Source organism: Crassostrea angulata, chromosome 10, assembly GCF_025612915.1.
Source record: "Crassostrea angulata isolate pt1a10 chromosome 10, ASM2561291v2, whole genome shotgun sequence".
Lineage (NCBI taxonomy): Eukaryota > Metazoa > Mollusca > Bivalvia > Ostreida > Ostreidae > Magallana > Magallana angulata.
This window is the reverse complement of record NC_069120.1, coordinates 39201739-39218755: the sequence shown is the minus strand read 5'-3', so window position 1 is coordinate 39218755 and position 17017 is coordinate 39201739. Positions and strand designations below refer to the sequence as shown.

At 35.9% G+C, this 17017-nt stretch overlaps 1 protein-coding gene across 8 annotated transcripts in view; it reads left to right on the top strand.

Annotated features, from left to right (window-relative positions):
• LOC128164912 (protein outspread-like) overlaps window positions 1-16737 on the top strand; it is a 32407-nt gene extending 15670 nt beyond the window's left edge. For 4 of the 8 annotated variants that reach the window (XM_052829006.1, XM_052829004.1, XM_052829000.1 and 1 more), the window contains 19 exons: window positions 422-511; window positions 1061-1114; window positions 1372-1533; window positions 2444-2458; window positions 3479-4222; window positions 5129-5212; window positions 5501-5620; window positions 6608-6688; window positions 6911-6928; window positions 7372-11520; window positions 11629-11835; window positions 13382-13502; window positions 13621-13741; window positions 13916-14059; window positions 14263-14386; window positions 14495-14581; window positions 14805-14937; window positions 15179-15295; window positions 15509-16737. In XM_052829006.1, coding sequence (XP_052684966.1) covers window positions 422-511; window positions 1061-1114; window positions 1372-1533; window positions 2444-2458; window positions 3479-4222; window positions 5129-5212; window positions 5501-5620; window positions 6608-6688; window positions 6911-6928; window positions 7372-11520; window positions 11629-11835; window positions 13382-13502; window positions 13621-13741; window positions 13916-14059; window positions 14263-14386; window positions 14495-14581; window positions 14805-14937; window positions 15179-15295; window positions 15509-15645 — 6708 coding nt within the window. In that variant the 3' untranslated portion in view covers window positions 15646-16737. The remainder of the gene's footprint in view (window positions 1-421; window positions 512-1060; window positions 1115-1371; window positions 1534-2443; window positions 2459-3478; window positions 4223-5128; window positions 5213-5500; window positions 5621-6607; window positions 6689-6910; window positions 6929-7371; window positions 11521-11628; window positions 11836-13381; window positions 13503-13620; window positions 13742-13915; window positions 14060-14262; window positions 14387-14494; window positions 14582-14804; window positions 14938-15178; window positions 15296-15508) is intronic. The other 4 variants (XM_052829001.1, XM_052829002.1, XM_052829005.1 and 1 more) reach the window with 4 other exon arrangements.
• Window positions 16738-17017: the final 280 nt, after the last annotated feature.

Below are 17017 nucleotides of genomic sequence, written 5' to 3'. Positions count from 1 at the left end.
AAACCCCACACACAATGCAGGATCTTACACCTGATTGATGTTCCCTCTAATTAAAAGTAAACAATGACCATACCTGCTCCCTCTGGCAAAGAAACATACACCAAGGTGATTGCAGGTATACTACCTTGCAAAGGCTTGTCTCCGCAAATGGGGATAGAAAATATTTTGTGTGTCTCTGTGTGATAGTGCGTAAGAACTTGCAACATGGGCCCACACTTTGTTTACCTTGCATCAGGTTTTCCTTGGACCTTTTCCTCTGTCGTATCAGGTACAAGCGTAAACTGTAACAAGAGAAGCTTGATGACTTTTGGCACCTTTCTAAGGATAGCAACTGTCAGTGATTGTGTAAAAGGAAATGTATTATTCCCAGTGTTAGGGTTGTCTTCCACAGAGACTATACCATGTTCTCCTCGTTTTGTAGATGGCCAAATCCTCGGAGCTGCAGGCTGCCAGTAGAACAAATTCTTCACCTGTAATTAGTGGAACCCCGAGCCAGTCCTCGCGATACGAGGTAAGACGGTTGTAAAGTGACCACGCTGTAAATCTACTTCATTTGCATGTTTTAATATGCAAGTATTCTTAAGGAATATATATTCCTGCGACAAGTTTATGTTTTTACTTTTGCAAGTGTTTTAATTATCATGCATAGGGCGACTTATAATCAAGCTAGCTTGGCTCCCCGAGTGTTATCTGTATTCAGACATTGATAAATGAGACTGAAACGGGACAAAACAAACTTGGCCATGTTAAAATGTTTCCTGTAAGACTGGGCTCTAGTGTAACATGAGGATTTGCTCTGATTCCCTGTTTCAAGACTGCGTAAGGTCTAGAGTGAGGTGTAAAAAGCAAGTGCTCATTATATAGCGATCATGGTATCAAGGTAGGGATAGAGCTGCTCCAATGCTTATAACAGAAATGCCAACGCTACCTGGCTGGGTCATCTTTTGGCTGATTAGATTGCCATAAAAAGCTTACTTGGTATGTAGGTGTTAAAATCTCTGTATCATGCCTTCTCCTCTTCCATGTCTATTCTAATTTCAATACTGACCCCCCTTTACAGGATTTGATGTACATGAAGAAAGGCTGGCTAATCAAGCAAGGCTCATCGGAGAAGGTTTGTAATGATTTTCCTCTTCCTGAATAATTCACTGTTAAGATGTAACAACACAGATAAGATTTATGAATAAATCACAAATTAAAGGGCTAAGTTTCATTGAAAGTATTACAATATGGAGGTTAAATTTTCAAATGCATCAGGGAAGTGGTTGTAACATGGTATGAAATAATACACACTAGTTATGCAGTAATGAGAATTCACAGAAGGAAATCCTTGTTTTTTATTAATATTGAGATATATTTTGTTGAATGTAGGATTGGAAGAAACACTGGTTTGTGTTGACTGGGAATTCCTTACGATACTATAAGGATGCCAAGGCTGAGGAAACGAACACACTGGACGGCCGAATAGATTTGTCCGGTTGTTATGACATCACAGAGGTCAATGTTGGCAGAAACTATGGATTCAGGATCAAGGTTGGTTTAGCAGGAAACTTACATGCTTCTGTATGATGTTCATTTTTGAAAAGCATGAGCATCTTTAGCCTTTTGTTGAGATTTACTGATTGATTTTATCAAGGAATGTCTAGGAATTTGAGACAAGAATCAATCTCAATTTGAGGCTTTATATTGAAACCATTGATTATTTTGGTTAGTTTAATGTGTGATAAAAGTTTAAAAGTCTGTGTAAACAACAAATGCCATTAATACTGTGTAAAGAAGAAATAACAAATCGGTTGGTGGCCATAGATTGTTGTAAAGGAAACGTTTTGCTTCGAATAATATTTTTAGTTTTGCATTCTCTTCTGTTGCCAAAAATGGAATTAATTAAATGGATACTAATGATCTATATATGATTGATAATTTTTTCATAAAAATTCATTAACAGTGGAGAATTTTTTATGTTAAGTAGTCCATATCAATCCAAGGCATGCTTTGTTTATTGTTACATTACAAAGAGCAAACATTTGTGTAAGGCATATATCTTAACAACTGGATTATTTTTTCTGTTTTATCCATTTTGCAGTTTTGTTTTGAATTCTTTTTTTTAAACACTTTATGAAAGCATGCATGTTTTCTTTTGTTTCTTTCTAACTTGTCCCCATCAAAACATTGATCCAAAGTTACATACCACTGACAATTAACTCACATGTGGTACAGAGAGGATATTGAATTTTATCTAACACACCCTAACATCGAGCATCAATGCCTTACGATATTCAACGATTTGTTCAGTTAAAAATTTGCCTTGGATTGTGGACTTTTCTTTTCTTTTCGCAAAAAAAAACCCCAACTGTGTATTTTTTTCTGTCAATGGGCGAGTGTATGTGTATACATGTGTGTGAAAATAATGCTGTGACTGAAAAACTCGTAACTTTGTGTTCAGGGTATTGGTCCATCAGTAAGTAACGTTTAACATGATCCAATGCTTGCCATGTTGTTCTAATGGTCATCAATATCTCTCTCTATCTCATTACTACAATTTTTTTTTTTTATTATTTACCATGATTTATACTAACCCATAGAGAAATGTTCACGTCGGCTGCTGAAAGGTGTAAAGGCTGTTACCTGTATTTATCAGAAAATTCTGATATTGATCGTGATAAGTGTGGGATATATGTAAATGTATGTATTGCTGTGTACATTAAATGCTTCTTGCAGGTTTCTCATCATGATATTTGAAATACATATATAATCAAGAAAAAATATGCAAAATAACATTTATTATATGTATGCACTTTTAAATTCAAAAGAAATGTGCGACACATAAATCGTCCTGCACTCTGAAAAAGATAATGTACTGTCTCGAGCTATCATTGTACACAAACAATTACCGTACATGTTCTGCAATTGTAGAAGGGATGTCCAGCTTTTGCATTTGGAAGCAGAACTGTCGTTTTATAAATCTTTTCATGACCAGTGAACATTTTTCTTTGGCAGCTGGATTATAACTTATCCAACTTTTATAGACTATTTTGTCTATACTCATTGAATGCCAGTTTCATTGTTATAAACATTGGTGACTAGGATATATAGGATCAACCATACGTATCCGTATCAATAGGGGGTAATGTGGTGCCAATAATTTAGAGAATATCTCAGGGTTTTTTTTGTATTGTTAATCTTGGACAACAGCGAGTAGTGGAAAAAAGTGTACATATACTAGCCAGTGGTACTGTCTAACTGTATCCAACTGAGACAAATTATAAACCATAGTCAAGATATTTGTAAATGCTTATGAAATCCAAGCATATAAATGTAATCTTTCTGTGCAAGCTTTTCAATTTCTGAATTGAAAGATTTTGTTGATCTATAGTTAAAATTTTATAGATTTTAAAGAATGCATTTCCTTTTCAAATTCATGAATTTTTGCATTAACTTCTTTTTTCATTATCAAAGTTTTAAATTTTTTTAATTTCAGACAAGCAATGGAGAGTATGTTCTCTCTGCTATGACCTCTGGCATCCGCAATAATTGGATGAAGGCAATACGACTTGTTATGGATTTACAGCAGTCTGGCGGATCCAAAAACAATTCAGGAGATAGTGAACAAAGCTCAGGGGAGGATCTAGATATAAACTTGTCTAACAGTGGACGTTTGAGTTTATCTCCTGACAGTCGCAGCAGCACAGAAAGTCCACAACTATTAAAAAAGGATCAGACCTTGAAAAACATACGTCGCCACTATTCGGATGTGAGCCCGGGCAATGTGGGCAAAATGCTATCTGTGAAAGAAGTGCTTCCCAATCTGAACTTGGAAAGTATTACTCTACCTCCATCATTGACTGGAGGTTCTTTATCCTCCAGTCGAGAAAGTTCAGTAGAGAAAGAGGATGTGAAAATAAACCCAATTATAATCACGGAGGCCTCTTCCCCAGAATCGGACTCTCTTTCGTTAAGTGCAAGTAGTCTGCCACTGAGACGGTTCGTGGAGGGAAGCGACCACATCACCGCTGAATCAGAAGCCTCTACCTCAGAAAGTAGGTCACTAGGACTCAGTAGTGAAAGTAGGAAAGAGGAGGCGGAAAAACAGAGAAGAGCCAAGTCCCCCAGTGCAAGGGTCAAGGACAAGTCTCGTGTCCGATCTCCACGGTTACATTCCCCACAAGACACGGATGAAGAGCATCTCGAGCATTCCTCCGATAGAGTGGATGGGTTAAACCCTGTAAGTTAGGCTATCCATTATTGCATATGATATAACTCTCAAACAGTTACAATTACAATTAACAAAGCCAAATTAGTCAAAATCCTTGAATACATGTAGAATATTTTTACATTTTTCTTTTTCGGCTACTCAGTGACTAGAACATGTACTATAATTTTGTATTCTGACTTTAACTTCTATGGAGCACGGTTGTGCCATATATTAAACATATTCAGTAATTAAAGGAGGAAAGTAATTAGTATTTATCCAACATCAAGTTTAAAAGATATTTAGTTAATGCCCTATTCGACAATTTTTTTGTTTAGTGAAGTTATATTCTCTCTCTAACTTGTACAGTTCACAAAACTGAAATTTATTAGGCTTGGTTTATAAAATTTCTTTAAGCTAATATCAACATTCAACAGTGTTTTTAATTTACTTTGGGACAGTATTGAAATTTCTAGTTTATTTATGTAAGATAATGAAGAATCAAGTACCAAAGGGTTCTGTAATTGACACATCAGAGTGATAAGGGAGACCACCCTCTGTTACATCTATGATAAGATGATAACACTGACAGTTAAAGGCATTTACAAATACCGGTACACAGTCTTCTTCAATGAATGAGTTTAGATTTTGATATCAAATAATCAAGTATCCGGCTAAGTTATTAAGTCATCCCTTAGGATAGTATAAAAACCCAAATTGCATCCATATAATCTCTGTTAAATATATTTGGCAACTCCTGCAGATGCAGCAATCAGGTAAAAATGACTGACCCTATTTTAAAAAATTTTTAAATTAAAATAAAACAGGTTTATGACCTGGAGTGATGCAGCTGATATGATCAAATTTACGTCACACATCTTGCTCTTAAAATTGATTTTGATACTTTTTATAATAATTTTTCATTTTTTTTAAATTCAGAGTGTGAATAGTCTCCATGACAACAAGTCAGGTAGTCGGGAGGAGGCCCCGGTTGGAGCCCTGGTTGAACTCCTGGAAACAGAGGTATGATCTTTTATTATGGATAAGAAGCAAATTAAAGAGTGTTGGAAATCTTCTGGGGCCATTTTATTGCGGGAAATATTGGTTATTTCTCATAAGCCGTCCATTGTCTCTATTTCATGGATTTAATTAAATGCTGCAGAAATCTGGCAGTGGGAAAGAATATTACCATCAGAAAGCATGGAGCAGTGTTTACCTTGTCATTTCATTTATTGTCACTCAATGCAACCGAGAAACATTTGCAACAGGGCTTGTGAATCTTAATTTTTATTGGAAATCAATTTTTCACAGGTTGATACCTTGAAAGATCGGCTTGATGAAAAGCACAAAGAACTTGTCAAAATGCAGGAATCCAATCAAGACCTGAAATCTCGTCTGCAGACGGTTGGGAGAGAAAAGGATATATCCCAGGTAAGACTTCACACAGCCAGCTTGTAGATTACTCTATAGCATGATGTTTACTACCCCAAGGCTAGACACCAGTTTTTGTAAGGGTACCATTCAGTTCTACATTCTACCTCTTTGTACTCTGTAGTTCAGTATCCTTGGTTTGCAGTCTTTTTTTAATTGTTATTAAAGAGATGGCAATATTGCAATATTAAACCCTGTTTTTTTCCTTCTAACTGTTTTACAAATTAATTTGTCTTGAAGTGGATTTGATCTTTTTCTAGCATATTCATATGGGATTGGTATTTGAAAAGTTTTATTTTTCCTATTGTGGGGTTTTTAAAATGGCATAGTTTGCTTGGAAAGCAGTTGATATATTAGATCCCATTGCTTGATCTGACTGTTTTGATAACTCCATGGTCAATATATTCAGAAAAGTATCTTGCATGCCGTGTAATTTTTTATCTCTGCATGTTTTGCTTCGGAGGATTTTAGGGCATGCATATTTTGATAAAACAAACAGTATTAAAATCATTGTTCAATGCTGTTGCATACATTTTTCTGAATATATTGATACTGCTGTCTGTTATCACCAATGGCTTTTCATCTGCCAGGTTAGATCTGCACAATTCTTTGGCAAAATTCTTCACTTTAATAAGAAAACAAAATTACGAAAAATAAGGAAAAATAAACCACATGATACCAGATTTATCAGATTTATCTTCTGAAAAAAAAAATATTTATTGGGCAATCTGAGATTAATAAGAACAATATAAACAGTTTTTCTTCAACACTTACTTCAACACAGTAATTTGCCTGCATAAAAAAAAAATCAATTTTGAAAAATAAGAACAAGAAATTTTTTCAGAGTTTAAGATGTAAGCATTGGCAGCAACCAACAGTTTGAGTGGTTAACAATTGTAAAACAAAAACATATTGAAAGGAATTGTGCAGGTTGACAGCTTGTTAGATTTTTGCTTCTACTAAAGCTTTGGTCTGACTTATTTACAGCCTCAGCAAGAGACGCAGAATCCGCTAAAACATAACATAGCGGACCAACAGGGAGAGGGTAGCAATACCGAAAATGCCGAGGTGGGTATCCAAGACTGTCCTACATCTGAAGCTCACATAAATTTACCTTTTAATATTTTGTTTGTGCAGAAAATTGAGTTTGTGGGTGCTCTTCACTGAATTTTGTTTTATTTTGAAAATTTGTTTTGCGCTAGATTTGGTTCACATTTCTTCTCAATTTCATGACTCTCTAAAATCTCAAACAAAGTCAATAAATTAAAGATGTTTTTTTAATATATTTAGAAAAAATTCTCATACAATGTGAGTACTGGAGATGACCTTCAATATTGCTTAATTTTTATTTGACTCTCTGAAATTTTATAAGCTTTCAGTTTTGGCATGAAATATATTTGAATGAAATATTCTCCTGTCTATGTCTAAACTGAAATCTCCTTTGCAGGAAGAAATTTGATTAAACCACTTTACCACTCTACATTTCATCGATCTTTAGTTTGCTAGAAAATCTGTTTTGTATTTGCAATAGCACTGCTTTAGCACTTTTCCCTTTTTGCAGTATTTAGCTTTTGATTTTACTATAAAAGCATGTATGCAAATATTATAAGAATGCACTGGTTAATCAATTAATTATTATATGTGATTTACATGAAAAGGTGGATGGAAAAGTATTTGGTAAGAGAAAGTTTTGAATGGTGTAGCTTGTATTTAATGTCATGTTCTTAGAAAAACCTTTTGTGATTTTTTAGGTGACAACAATGAGGAGACAGGTGAAAGAGGCCAGAGATACAGTACAGAAACAGAAAGCCGAAATAGAAAACCTCAGAACCAAGCTTAACATGTCTGTCTCAAAACTTACGGGAACAGAAAAAGCTTTGTCAGAGGCCTTGCGAGATCTCAAGCAGGAAAAGGACAAATTCATGAAAATGTCCGCCGAGTGGAACAAGAAGATTCGCAATCTTGAACTGCAGCTTAAAGAATCGAGTGCCAAAGTTGAGAGTCAACAGGAAATGATGAAAATCAAAGAGAATGAGATTAAACGTCTGGAGACGGATTTGAAAGCCAATCTTCAGAAGATTCGGGAATACGAGAGGGAGATTTTAAAACTGAAAGCATCGGAGATGGAATACAAGCAGTTGAAAGGAAAAATGGATGAAGGGATTAGAAAACTGGCTGAACTAAGGAATGAACTGAAAGAAAAGGACCAGAATATGAAGAAACTCAAAGGTGAATATGAGCAGCAGATAAGTGAAATGGATCAGGAGTTTTCTAGGGAGCGTGATGATATGGAGCAACATATGGAGGCAATGAAGAAACAGTTCTTGGAGGCCCAGAGGCAGTCAGGGATCCCAGAAAACATTGCACACCTCATCGCAGAAAAGGATGAAATCATAGCTCAGTTAGAGGAAAAACTGATTGAAAATGATAAAAGGTATGGAGAACTGAGCGACGACTTCCAAGCTGAGGTCGTCGACAATGAAGAGTTTCAATCAAAGTTGGAGCAGAGTCAGAGAGACAAGGAAATAGTGGAGAAGAAATTGCAGGAGCTGGAGAAATTGCAGAGGAAAGCAACCATGGAGAAAGATAGGTTAGAAAAGGAGAACAAAGCCTTCAAGAAAAGTCTGGATGATCTTAAGAGGGAAAATTCAGAACTGAGTGCTGCAATCAATTCAGACAAGCAAACCATGTCCTCACTGGAGAAAGAAAAGAGTACTATAGAGTCCAAATTACAGAAAGGAGCTATCCATGATGAAACTACCCAAAAACTGATTGGATATATAATGACAGTGGATTCAGAAATGAAAGAAGTTGTTGAGATTGTTCTTAAATCTAAAAAGGGACTTGAAGGAAATGCTGCAGCTAAGAAGAGTGAGTCACTCTCATTGCAAGATATAATCAAGCTTGTCTCTGATGTTGAAAAAAGGTGCAAGAGAGTTCATGGCATCATAAAAGAATCATTGTCATCCTCATCTAATGGAGGAGTGAAAGACACAGACTTACCGCAGAAATTATCAAAAGTGGATAAGTTAACCAATGATCTGGAAGAAGCCTATGCACAGTGTGAGGAAACTAAAATGAAGGAGAAAGAGATGGAGGTCAAACTGAACATCATGACGACTCAGTATCAGCAGCAGATTGATACACTCAATGCCAGGATCGATCAGCTCTCCAACAAGTCTGGAGTCTCTGCAAAGGCATCAGCAAAAAGGAAAAGTGAAGGCACAAAAACTCCTGTAGAACTCTCCGACGAGATAGAAAAACAGCTGAACGAGTTGGAAGAAAGAATAAACTATGTGGATATTGTTCTCAAAAGTCAAGACAGTGTGGAATCTTTTTCAGCCAATGATGAGCAGGAGAGTTCATCAGAGGAGGAAGATTCAGATGGTTTTTCGAGTTCTGACGAGAAGGACTCCGAGGATGAAGTGGATGCTCAGGAAACCAGTCAGTCATCTGCTGCAGACAACCAACTCATTCTAAGCAAACTGAGAGAAATGAAAACACAGCTGGAGACCACAAACCACAGGATAAAGGACATCACTGGAGATCTGACGAACCAGTCTCCTAGCTCTGTGAACGACTCCACTGATGTGGATGACGATCTGAGGAAGAGGCTGCAGAAGTATGAAGAGAAGATTGACAGTCTTACACTCAGACTGACAGATAAGGTTAGGATGGTCAACTCTGGAACAGAGATCTTTGATGCCTCCTCTGACAGCACTCTAGCTTTCAAACAGTGCCTGAAACACTTGAAAGAGAAGCTACAAGACATCAATAATAACATTGCTGCTAGAGAGTCCCTAGATGCTAAAGGATTGAGAACAGTTCATACCAAACTCATGCACCTGTCACAGTATATTGGAGAGCTGCAAAAGTTTGAGAGAAGCGATTTCAACATAATGAGTAAAATGTCTCGACATGAGGTACGAGCAGCAGCTATGATGGGGGAAAGAGAGAAAACATCAAGACGAGGCAGGTTGTCGCTGGAGGACAAGATGAATGTGTATGCAGACAGACTCTCAGTGGAGGCCATCATTTTAGGCCAAATGGCATACATGATCCAGAGACATCAGATGGGTTGCTTGAGCAGGGATGTTCTGATGAAGGAAATCCAGGGAGTCAATAGTATAATTTTAGAAATGGAGAGACGTATTGATAATTCAACTAGAGAGCTGAGTAATTCCGACCAGGAGCGAGATCCTGATCTTGTCTCTTCTTATGCTGAAATGCTGGCGGAGAAAATAGTGCTAGAGGGACAACTAGCTTCATGTGTTATGGCTGACGATCATCACCATACAGATGATACGGCTATCTTGTCTTCCCTCAATATCACTGACAATCCGTCGATCCTTGCAGTCGAAGTGTTCCTCAGATCCCAAGTTGATTCAAATGTTCATGAAAAACTGAGCAAGTCTGTGAGAGAAATGGATGAACTTACAGGTCACATCATCAGTAGGTCTCTCATCCAAGGAGAAGTTAGCTATGCCCTACAAAAGCTCAAAGCAAGATTCAACACCCATGTGGAATCTGAAGAACTGAAAGATCTTCTGCAGAGGGAGAGAAAATTCCTCTGTGAGCAGCTTCAAGATAGGTCCCAGTGTTTGTACAAGTCTGTAACAGACTACCAAACCTTAGTTCTTTCATGTATAAACTGTCACATCAACCTCTCATCTGGCCACATCAGGGATTCACTTAGTTCCATATTGGTAGGAAAGTTCCATAAACACATATCAAGTATGCGAGAGCAGTTAGAAAAAGTGGACAGCACTGAGCAAGAAAGAATCAAACATGTGATATTAGCATTAGAAGAGGATTGTCAAATTGCACAGAGTCAAATAGAAAGTTGTGATGGAAGTGTGAACAATGAAAGTGGTGAGCTGAATCTTGTCCCCCCAGAACCTCTGGTAGGGGAATGGACTGATATTATGATTCTTCGCTCTGTTGTGAGAGGAACTATAACCCATATCAACAACTTGTACAGTACAGGACATTTGGCAATCAGTGATATGCTTGGCAATAGCCATGATTCTGACATGAATGAGTTGTCTATGCATTTGGGAAGTATGCTGGAGAAAGAAGCTGCTTCCAAGCAGACGATGGCTGCAGAGCTGAAGACACATGTAGTAGGTAGTTCACCAAGGATGGAGAGAATTTTGGAGCTTGTAGATATCATTCCTGATTTCTGTGCATTTGATCCAGAAAATCTGAATGATTATGCCAAGAATTTGGTGCGGGAGGCAATGTATCAAACCCAGGTGACATACACCAGCTACAAGACCCGGCTTAACCATGAAAAAGAAATGAGGGACTTGAAAATTAAATTAGAGGCTGGTCAAAAGGTGGACCTACTGTGTGAAACCAGCAGGGAGACGGAGAACGACATCAGGCAATCTCTGTCTGTGTTTGAGGAAATCTTGGAGACCAAGTTTGAGGATGAATGTGAAGTATTAAGCATTCTTGACAAGCAAATGAAACAGTTCCAGCATGTGGCTGCTGGTCTTTTGTCAGGCCCAGACGCCAAACAGTTTGAACAAGAGCTGAATGCTTTTGCTGCCAGTTTGGAGCATGAGCTCTCGGTGGTACAAGAGCGCCATGATATCCACTTGGATGTTCTTCGTCAAGAAATCAGCACCATTTGTCTCAGGCTGGAGAAAATCACAGAAGAGCACGACCAGGAGAAGATAACTCTCTCCACGGAATATGAAGAGAAGATCCAGACCATGCAGGATGAGCTGGACTGTATTAAGATTGATCACGAGGATGAGCTTGAGCAGGTCAGACAGGACATTCTTACAGCAGTTAGTGCCATCAAGGCCAATGAGGAACAGTCTGAGGAGCAGCTAGCAGACCAAGTCAAGGTCCTCAACAGGCAACTCACCTCACAGAAAGAAAACTTTGTGGTAAGATTTTCTTCCTTTTATTTATATATTCCTCTATTGTATATTTATGAAAAGCTTCATTGTTTATTTGAATGAGTGGTAATTTTTGTCTCTGTTATTTTCTAACAGGCTGCACTAGAACAACTCCAGAAATCCCTCACAGTGACCGGATCAAATGATACTCTGGCTCAGAAACTGGAGGAGCAGATAGAGCACCTCCAGTCATCTGGAACACTCCATCCAGATCAGCTCCACATCTGTCCTGTGTCTCCTATACCTACCTCACCCCCACCTATTAGGGAGATTGAGGAACCACTGGATGAAAACTCTGATGAGGTGTGTTTACCGTATATAACTAGAAAGTTGTCATTTTAATTGTAATTAGAAATAATGCACGTAAACAGGGTTTGTTCCCGTTTTGCACACATTTGAAAATTATGTATCGAAAAAATGTGTGCGAAACGGGAATTTGACCAGGTGAGATAATTGCTTAATTGCTATAGTCTATATCACAGTTCCTGTGAGGGCAATCGACAATAAAATAAATAAAACATCTACTCGCAATTGATATTTACATTTATTTTATGTTACAGTATAAAATGCATAAAAGCACATTTACGTAACAATTAACATTCATGCTCTTGAAATTAATTTCAAACATAAATTGGTCATAAATAATTTCATTATTTTATTTAAACAAAAAAGATTATTGCAAAAATGTTGGATATGTAATGCATTTGTTTAACTTGCTGTCTATAAGAAGTACATGTTAAAAGTTTGAAGAGAAAATATATCTTAATATTCAATAATTGCTTTTGCTAACATAAATGGAGGAAATGTGTTTAGTGAAAACGCTGCAAAATATTTTTTATTTATGCTTTGGCGTGAATAATCGAAGAAAATAAACAAATTGTATGATGATATGATAAATAGGCAATTTTATATGCTTCAAAAGCTGTTATATATTTTCACAAAACCTATCAAAAGTGGACCTAGTTCATGCATGTTCAACCTTCTGCAGATTAAAGTATATCGAATCAATATTAAAATTATTATTTTTGTTGGAATTATTTTTGCTTCATGTATTTAGCCACTATTTGAAAAACCAGAAAGTGACCCGCAATATATACTTAAGCGGTGACATCATAAGATCTTATAATTATCGAATCAATATCAGAATAATCATTTTTGTCTGAAATGTTTGTGCTTCATGTATTTAGCTTAGTACTAATCTGAAAAATCATAAAGTGACCCACAATATATACTAAAGCGGTGATGTCATAAGAACTACTGTCAAAGTCGCTACTTCAAAGATTGAAATATTTTTTTTATAAAGATCTGTCTCCTTTCACAATATTCCTTCTGTTGATATCAATCAACCAATTATTAACATGCGTTTTACATATTTTGCAACCAAATTGTAAAAAGAGACACGGAGTACCCCAACATCTTCACAACATCTTATCTTTGTAAAGATGGGCAGTGAGTGGAAATTTAAAACTAAAAATATCATTATCTTTATTTTATCGAATAAAAAAAAAATGGTGATATTTATTAGTTATTAGACCTAAAACACAACAAAATGTCTACATTCTTCTTGTTTCATCATAAAGGCGCTGATAAAACATAGGTAAAAATCCAGGTAAAATCTTTGACCGAAAGCAGACTATAATTGCTATCACAACACAATTCACACCTATTGTTCTATACCCAATTATCAAATGTGTGCAAAACAGGAACACACCGTGACACCGTAAACAGGTGTATATAGCATAAGTAAATTATTCCAAGCATGGAAAAGATCCAAAAATGTTTATTGATTTCTCTTAATGATTCAAAATTGATATACTTCATATCAAGATATGATTGTTTTCTGTTATAGTGCAGTGAAAATAGATGTGTTGCTAATGCCTTGGACAAGTCTTCTCATGACTATGAACTTCAACTGCTGAAGAAGGAGAAAGAAGAAGCTTTGGCAGAGGAGGTCAAAACTACCAAAGCTGGTAAGAGTTATTGAAGTAGAAATTATTGTTTAACTCTAAATACTCCATGTACCAGCACTAACTAATGTCCCATGTTTATTTATTTATGAATTCAATTTGAATGTTGTTACATTCACAGCCTTAGATGCAATGAGAAAAGCTTACGAAGAGGATCTGGAGGAAGAAAAGGAGAAATACCGAGTGGCTCTGAAGACCATGTTTACTGATGATTACGTAGATGAAATAAAAAAGCGGCATGAGTAAGCAGATAGATTTTATCTATTCCTCTTTTTTCTATTTATTTTTTATGCGAATATCAACAATTTTCTGAATCAAATAAGCATAGAGCGTGCTAAATCAAGAATCATTTTTGTGACATTTATATATAGAATGAAGATTAGGTATGATAATTTGCAAACCCTTTTCGTCTGTAGAAATGAGTTATCAAAGGTTCAAGAGGAGCTATCCCAGGTGTCAATGCATTATGACAGTCGCCGGGAGGATTATAAACTGCTGGAGGATAAGTTGGACTCCACCAAGCGAGAGTATGAAAGTCATATCAACCAGCTGATTAAAAGGTAAAGATTTAACAAATGAATTGATATCTTTAATCTCACTATCCACATCCTCCCCTGATAAAATGGTGATTCGGATGTCCTTTAACGACGCGCGATAACTTCAAAAGAGTAAATGTCACTATTTTGAGGAGCAATGACGTGTACATGTATAATGTATTGTGTACAATGAAATGCAATAGAGAATCTCTTTTTTTTCTGTGTAGCAATGAGCAGTTAAACAACCTTGTTAATGAGGAGATCAATAAGCTGAAGGACTTCATCCAGAACAGAACCATGGCCACTGTTCCCGGCAATGCCACCATTGAAGAGGAACTGTATGATGCCCAGGTAAAATACAAATCAATTATAACCATAGATAACATAGAAATCTTTGTTAATTTAGATGAAAAAGCATTAAAATATGGGAGATAATATGATGGAATATTTTTATGGCAGATCATGGTCCGAGTGAAGGATGCTGAGTTACAGAAACTGAGGTCTCAAGTCAAGAACCTGGAAAACAACCTAGAAAGAACAACTGAGGTAAGGACGATGCTCATCCGATTTTTGTGGTATCTGTAATAAAGAGATTGGGTTTCATTTATTTGATCCACCCCTACTCACTTTTGAAATCATGCTTATTAATTTATTCTGAATTTGAACATACTTTATTGTATATATATCACATACATATACAAATGATTGGGACACAAGTTCTAGCTAACAGCTTATGAGGTCTTCACCATTTATTAATTGATAAATACAGGAACAGAGACAGAGTATGACTCAGTACCTGCAGATGTTCAGGAAATATACAGAGCTACAGAACAAAATCAAACAGGAAACATCTGCCAAAGAGAAGGATGAATCCAAAGACAAGAACAGACAACTCCGACGAAGTAAGCATTTCCAAAGCAATCATGGTTTTCTTTCCTTGAAATGACTGAAGGTGTACTCAAAACACTGGTGTTGTTGTTTAGCTAGAAAAAATGTGGTGTGTTGTTCTATTTGTGTCTTTTTAAAATAAATTAACCTATATATCAAGGTATACATTTAGTAGCAAAATCATGAAATTGAAAGCAATGTGTTACTTACCAGTACCAGGGCTATATAATATGAATAATTTTGTTTTTTTTTCAGCTCCCTCATTCCACCATAGAGCTCGTAGTCCAAGCCCAAGTCAACAAAACCCAACAAAAAAGGATGAGCACCAAAGCCGAGACTCTCACAAGCGCCGGTGTCACCTTGATGTTAAAGGTATATATTAGGCTGGTTTAATTACTTTTGCGGTCAATTACACATATTGCAATATGTTTCATCGATCCCCATATCAATTGATTTGATTACATCAACTCTTTTTTAGATTTTTTATTATGTAGATTTTTTTTCTCAGAATGCTATTCAGCAACCATACATATACTTACTTGTTCTTATCGGGAATATAATAAATGTTCTTGATATTTTTTTCAGATCTGAAAAGATCCAAGAGTAGTCCCTCCCTGCCGTTTGTCTTTGATGGCCGTCTTCCCTTTGGACAAGGCAAGCACAGAGATTCCCTTGGATCCTCCAAGTATTCCAAATCCAAAACCAAGGCCTCCAATGTCTAACTCTGTACCAATGTCTATTAATTATCATTATATGTACATGTACCATAACTATAAAACATCAAAGTGGAGTAAATTTCAGGATATTCTTTAGTTAAGTTTTTATTTACCATAAATCCTAAATAACCAAATATAAAGAGATTTTTTTTAAGTACTTCATTTTCCCTGTAAATCGTTGCATTAAAACTGCTGGTCAGTTTAACTTGTGAAGAATGGCATTTTCAGGACTACGCACATTTCAACTAAACGAAATTTATCCTGTTGGATTCCTTTACTGCTGATCTTGTTTTTCTCCTGTTATTGAATTTTGTCCTTTGAAAGAATGTTCTTGCCACATGTTTTATTTTTTTTGTTTTGAATTTATTCAATGATTGTGATCCCAAGAAGTGCACAACAAGGGTCAGAAGAGCTATTTTTATAGTTTTTGTAAGATTCCACACCATTAAGTGCATATACAGCCATTATAATTTATTAAACCAGCCAGGGTTGTGATTCTTTTTTTTTAAACTGCCTTGTTACTAATTTTAATGTTATGTATTTAATCGACAGTCATATCAGTGGATCATGTGATGCTTTTTTATTCAGAAACTTTTCTATCTCGGAGAAGAGTTGGCTGATATTTTAACATTATATAAATATATATGTATACAGGTTGGCCATTTCTCTACATTTTAGTCGGTTGTAGAAACATTTGCTAAGCAGATGATCAGTGCTCTGATAATCATGATTTTTTTTGTACCCCTCAATTTTTTTTTAGGTAATTATGTATCGTCTGAATATACATATTGATGTCTATTGATGTTAGTGTATAATTATTATACAACATGTATGATACTGCTGTTTAGTTTATGTATGAAAACTTATTAAATAAAACTTCACATTAGGGTTATGTGCATTTTTGCAAGGTGATGCTACATTGGTCTTTTTCATGTGTATTAATTTCTCTGTTTCTGGGTTTTTTGTTCATATCACAAAGAATTTTATATTAGGAAATTTATTTTACAACTTATTACATGTATATGTTTCAGATGTGTATTGTACATTTCATATGATTATATTCATATTACTGACAAAATAAATTTATGATATACACTATTTGATCTGTTTTTATTTTTGTACATATAAATCCCTGAAATACCTAGCAGTACTTGTATGTCAACACAGCATTACAATTCACATGCTTTTAACACATTCTCTCCGGGCGAGTATCAATTGTATCCATTTATTGACTGGGAGAGGAAAAGATATATATAATGATCCTGCAATGTTGATTTTACATGCATGTACTTGATCTGTCTTAGAAAAAATAATAAATTTGCAGGTTATTTTGTGTATTAATTTATATGAATTGTTAAAGTCCATTGTGGTAGCCCGT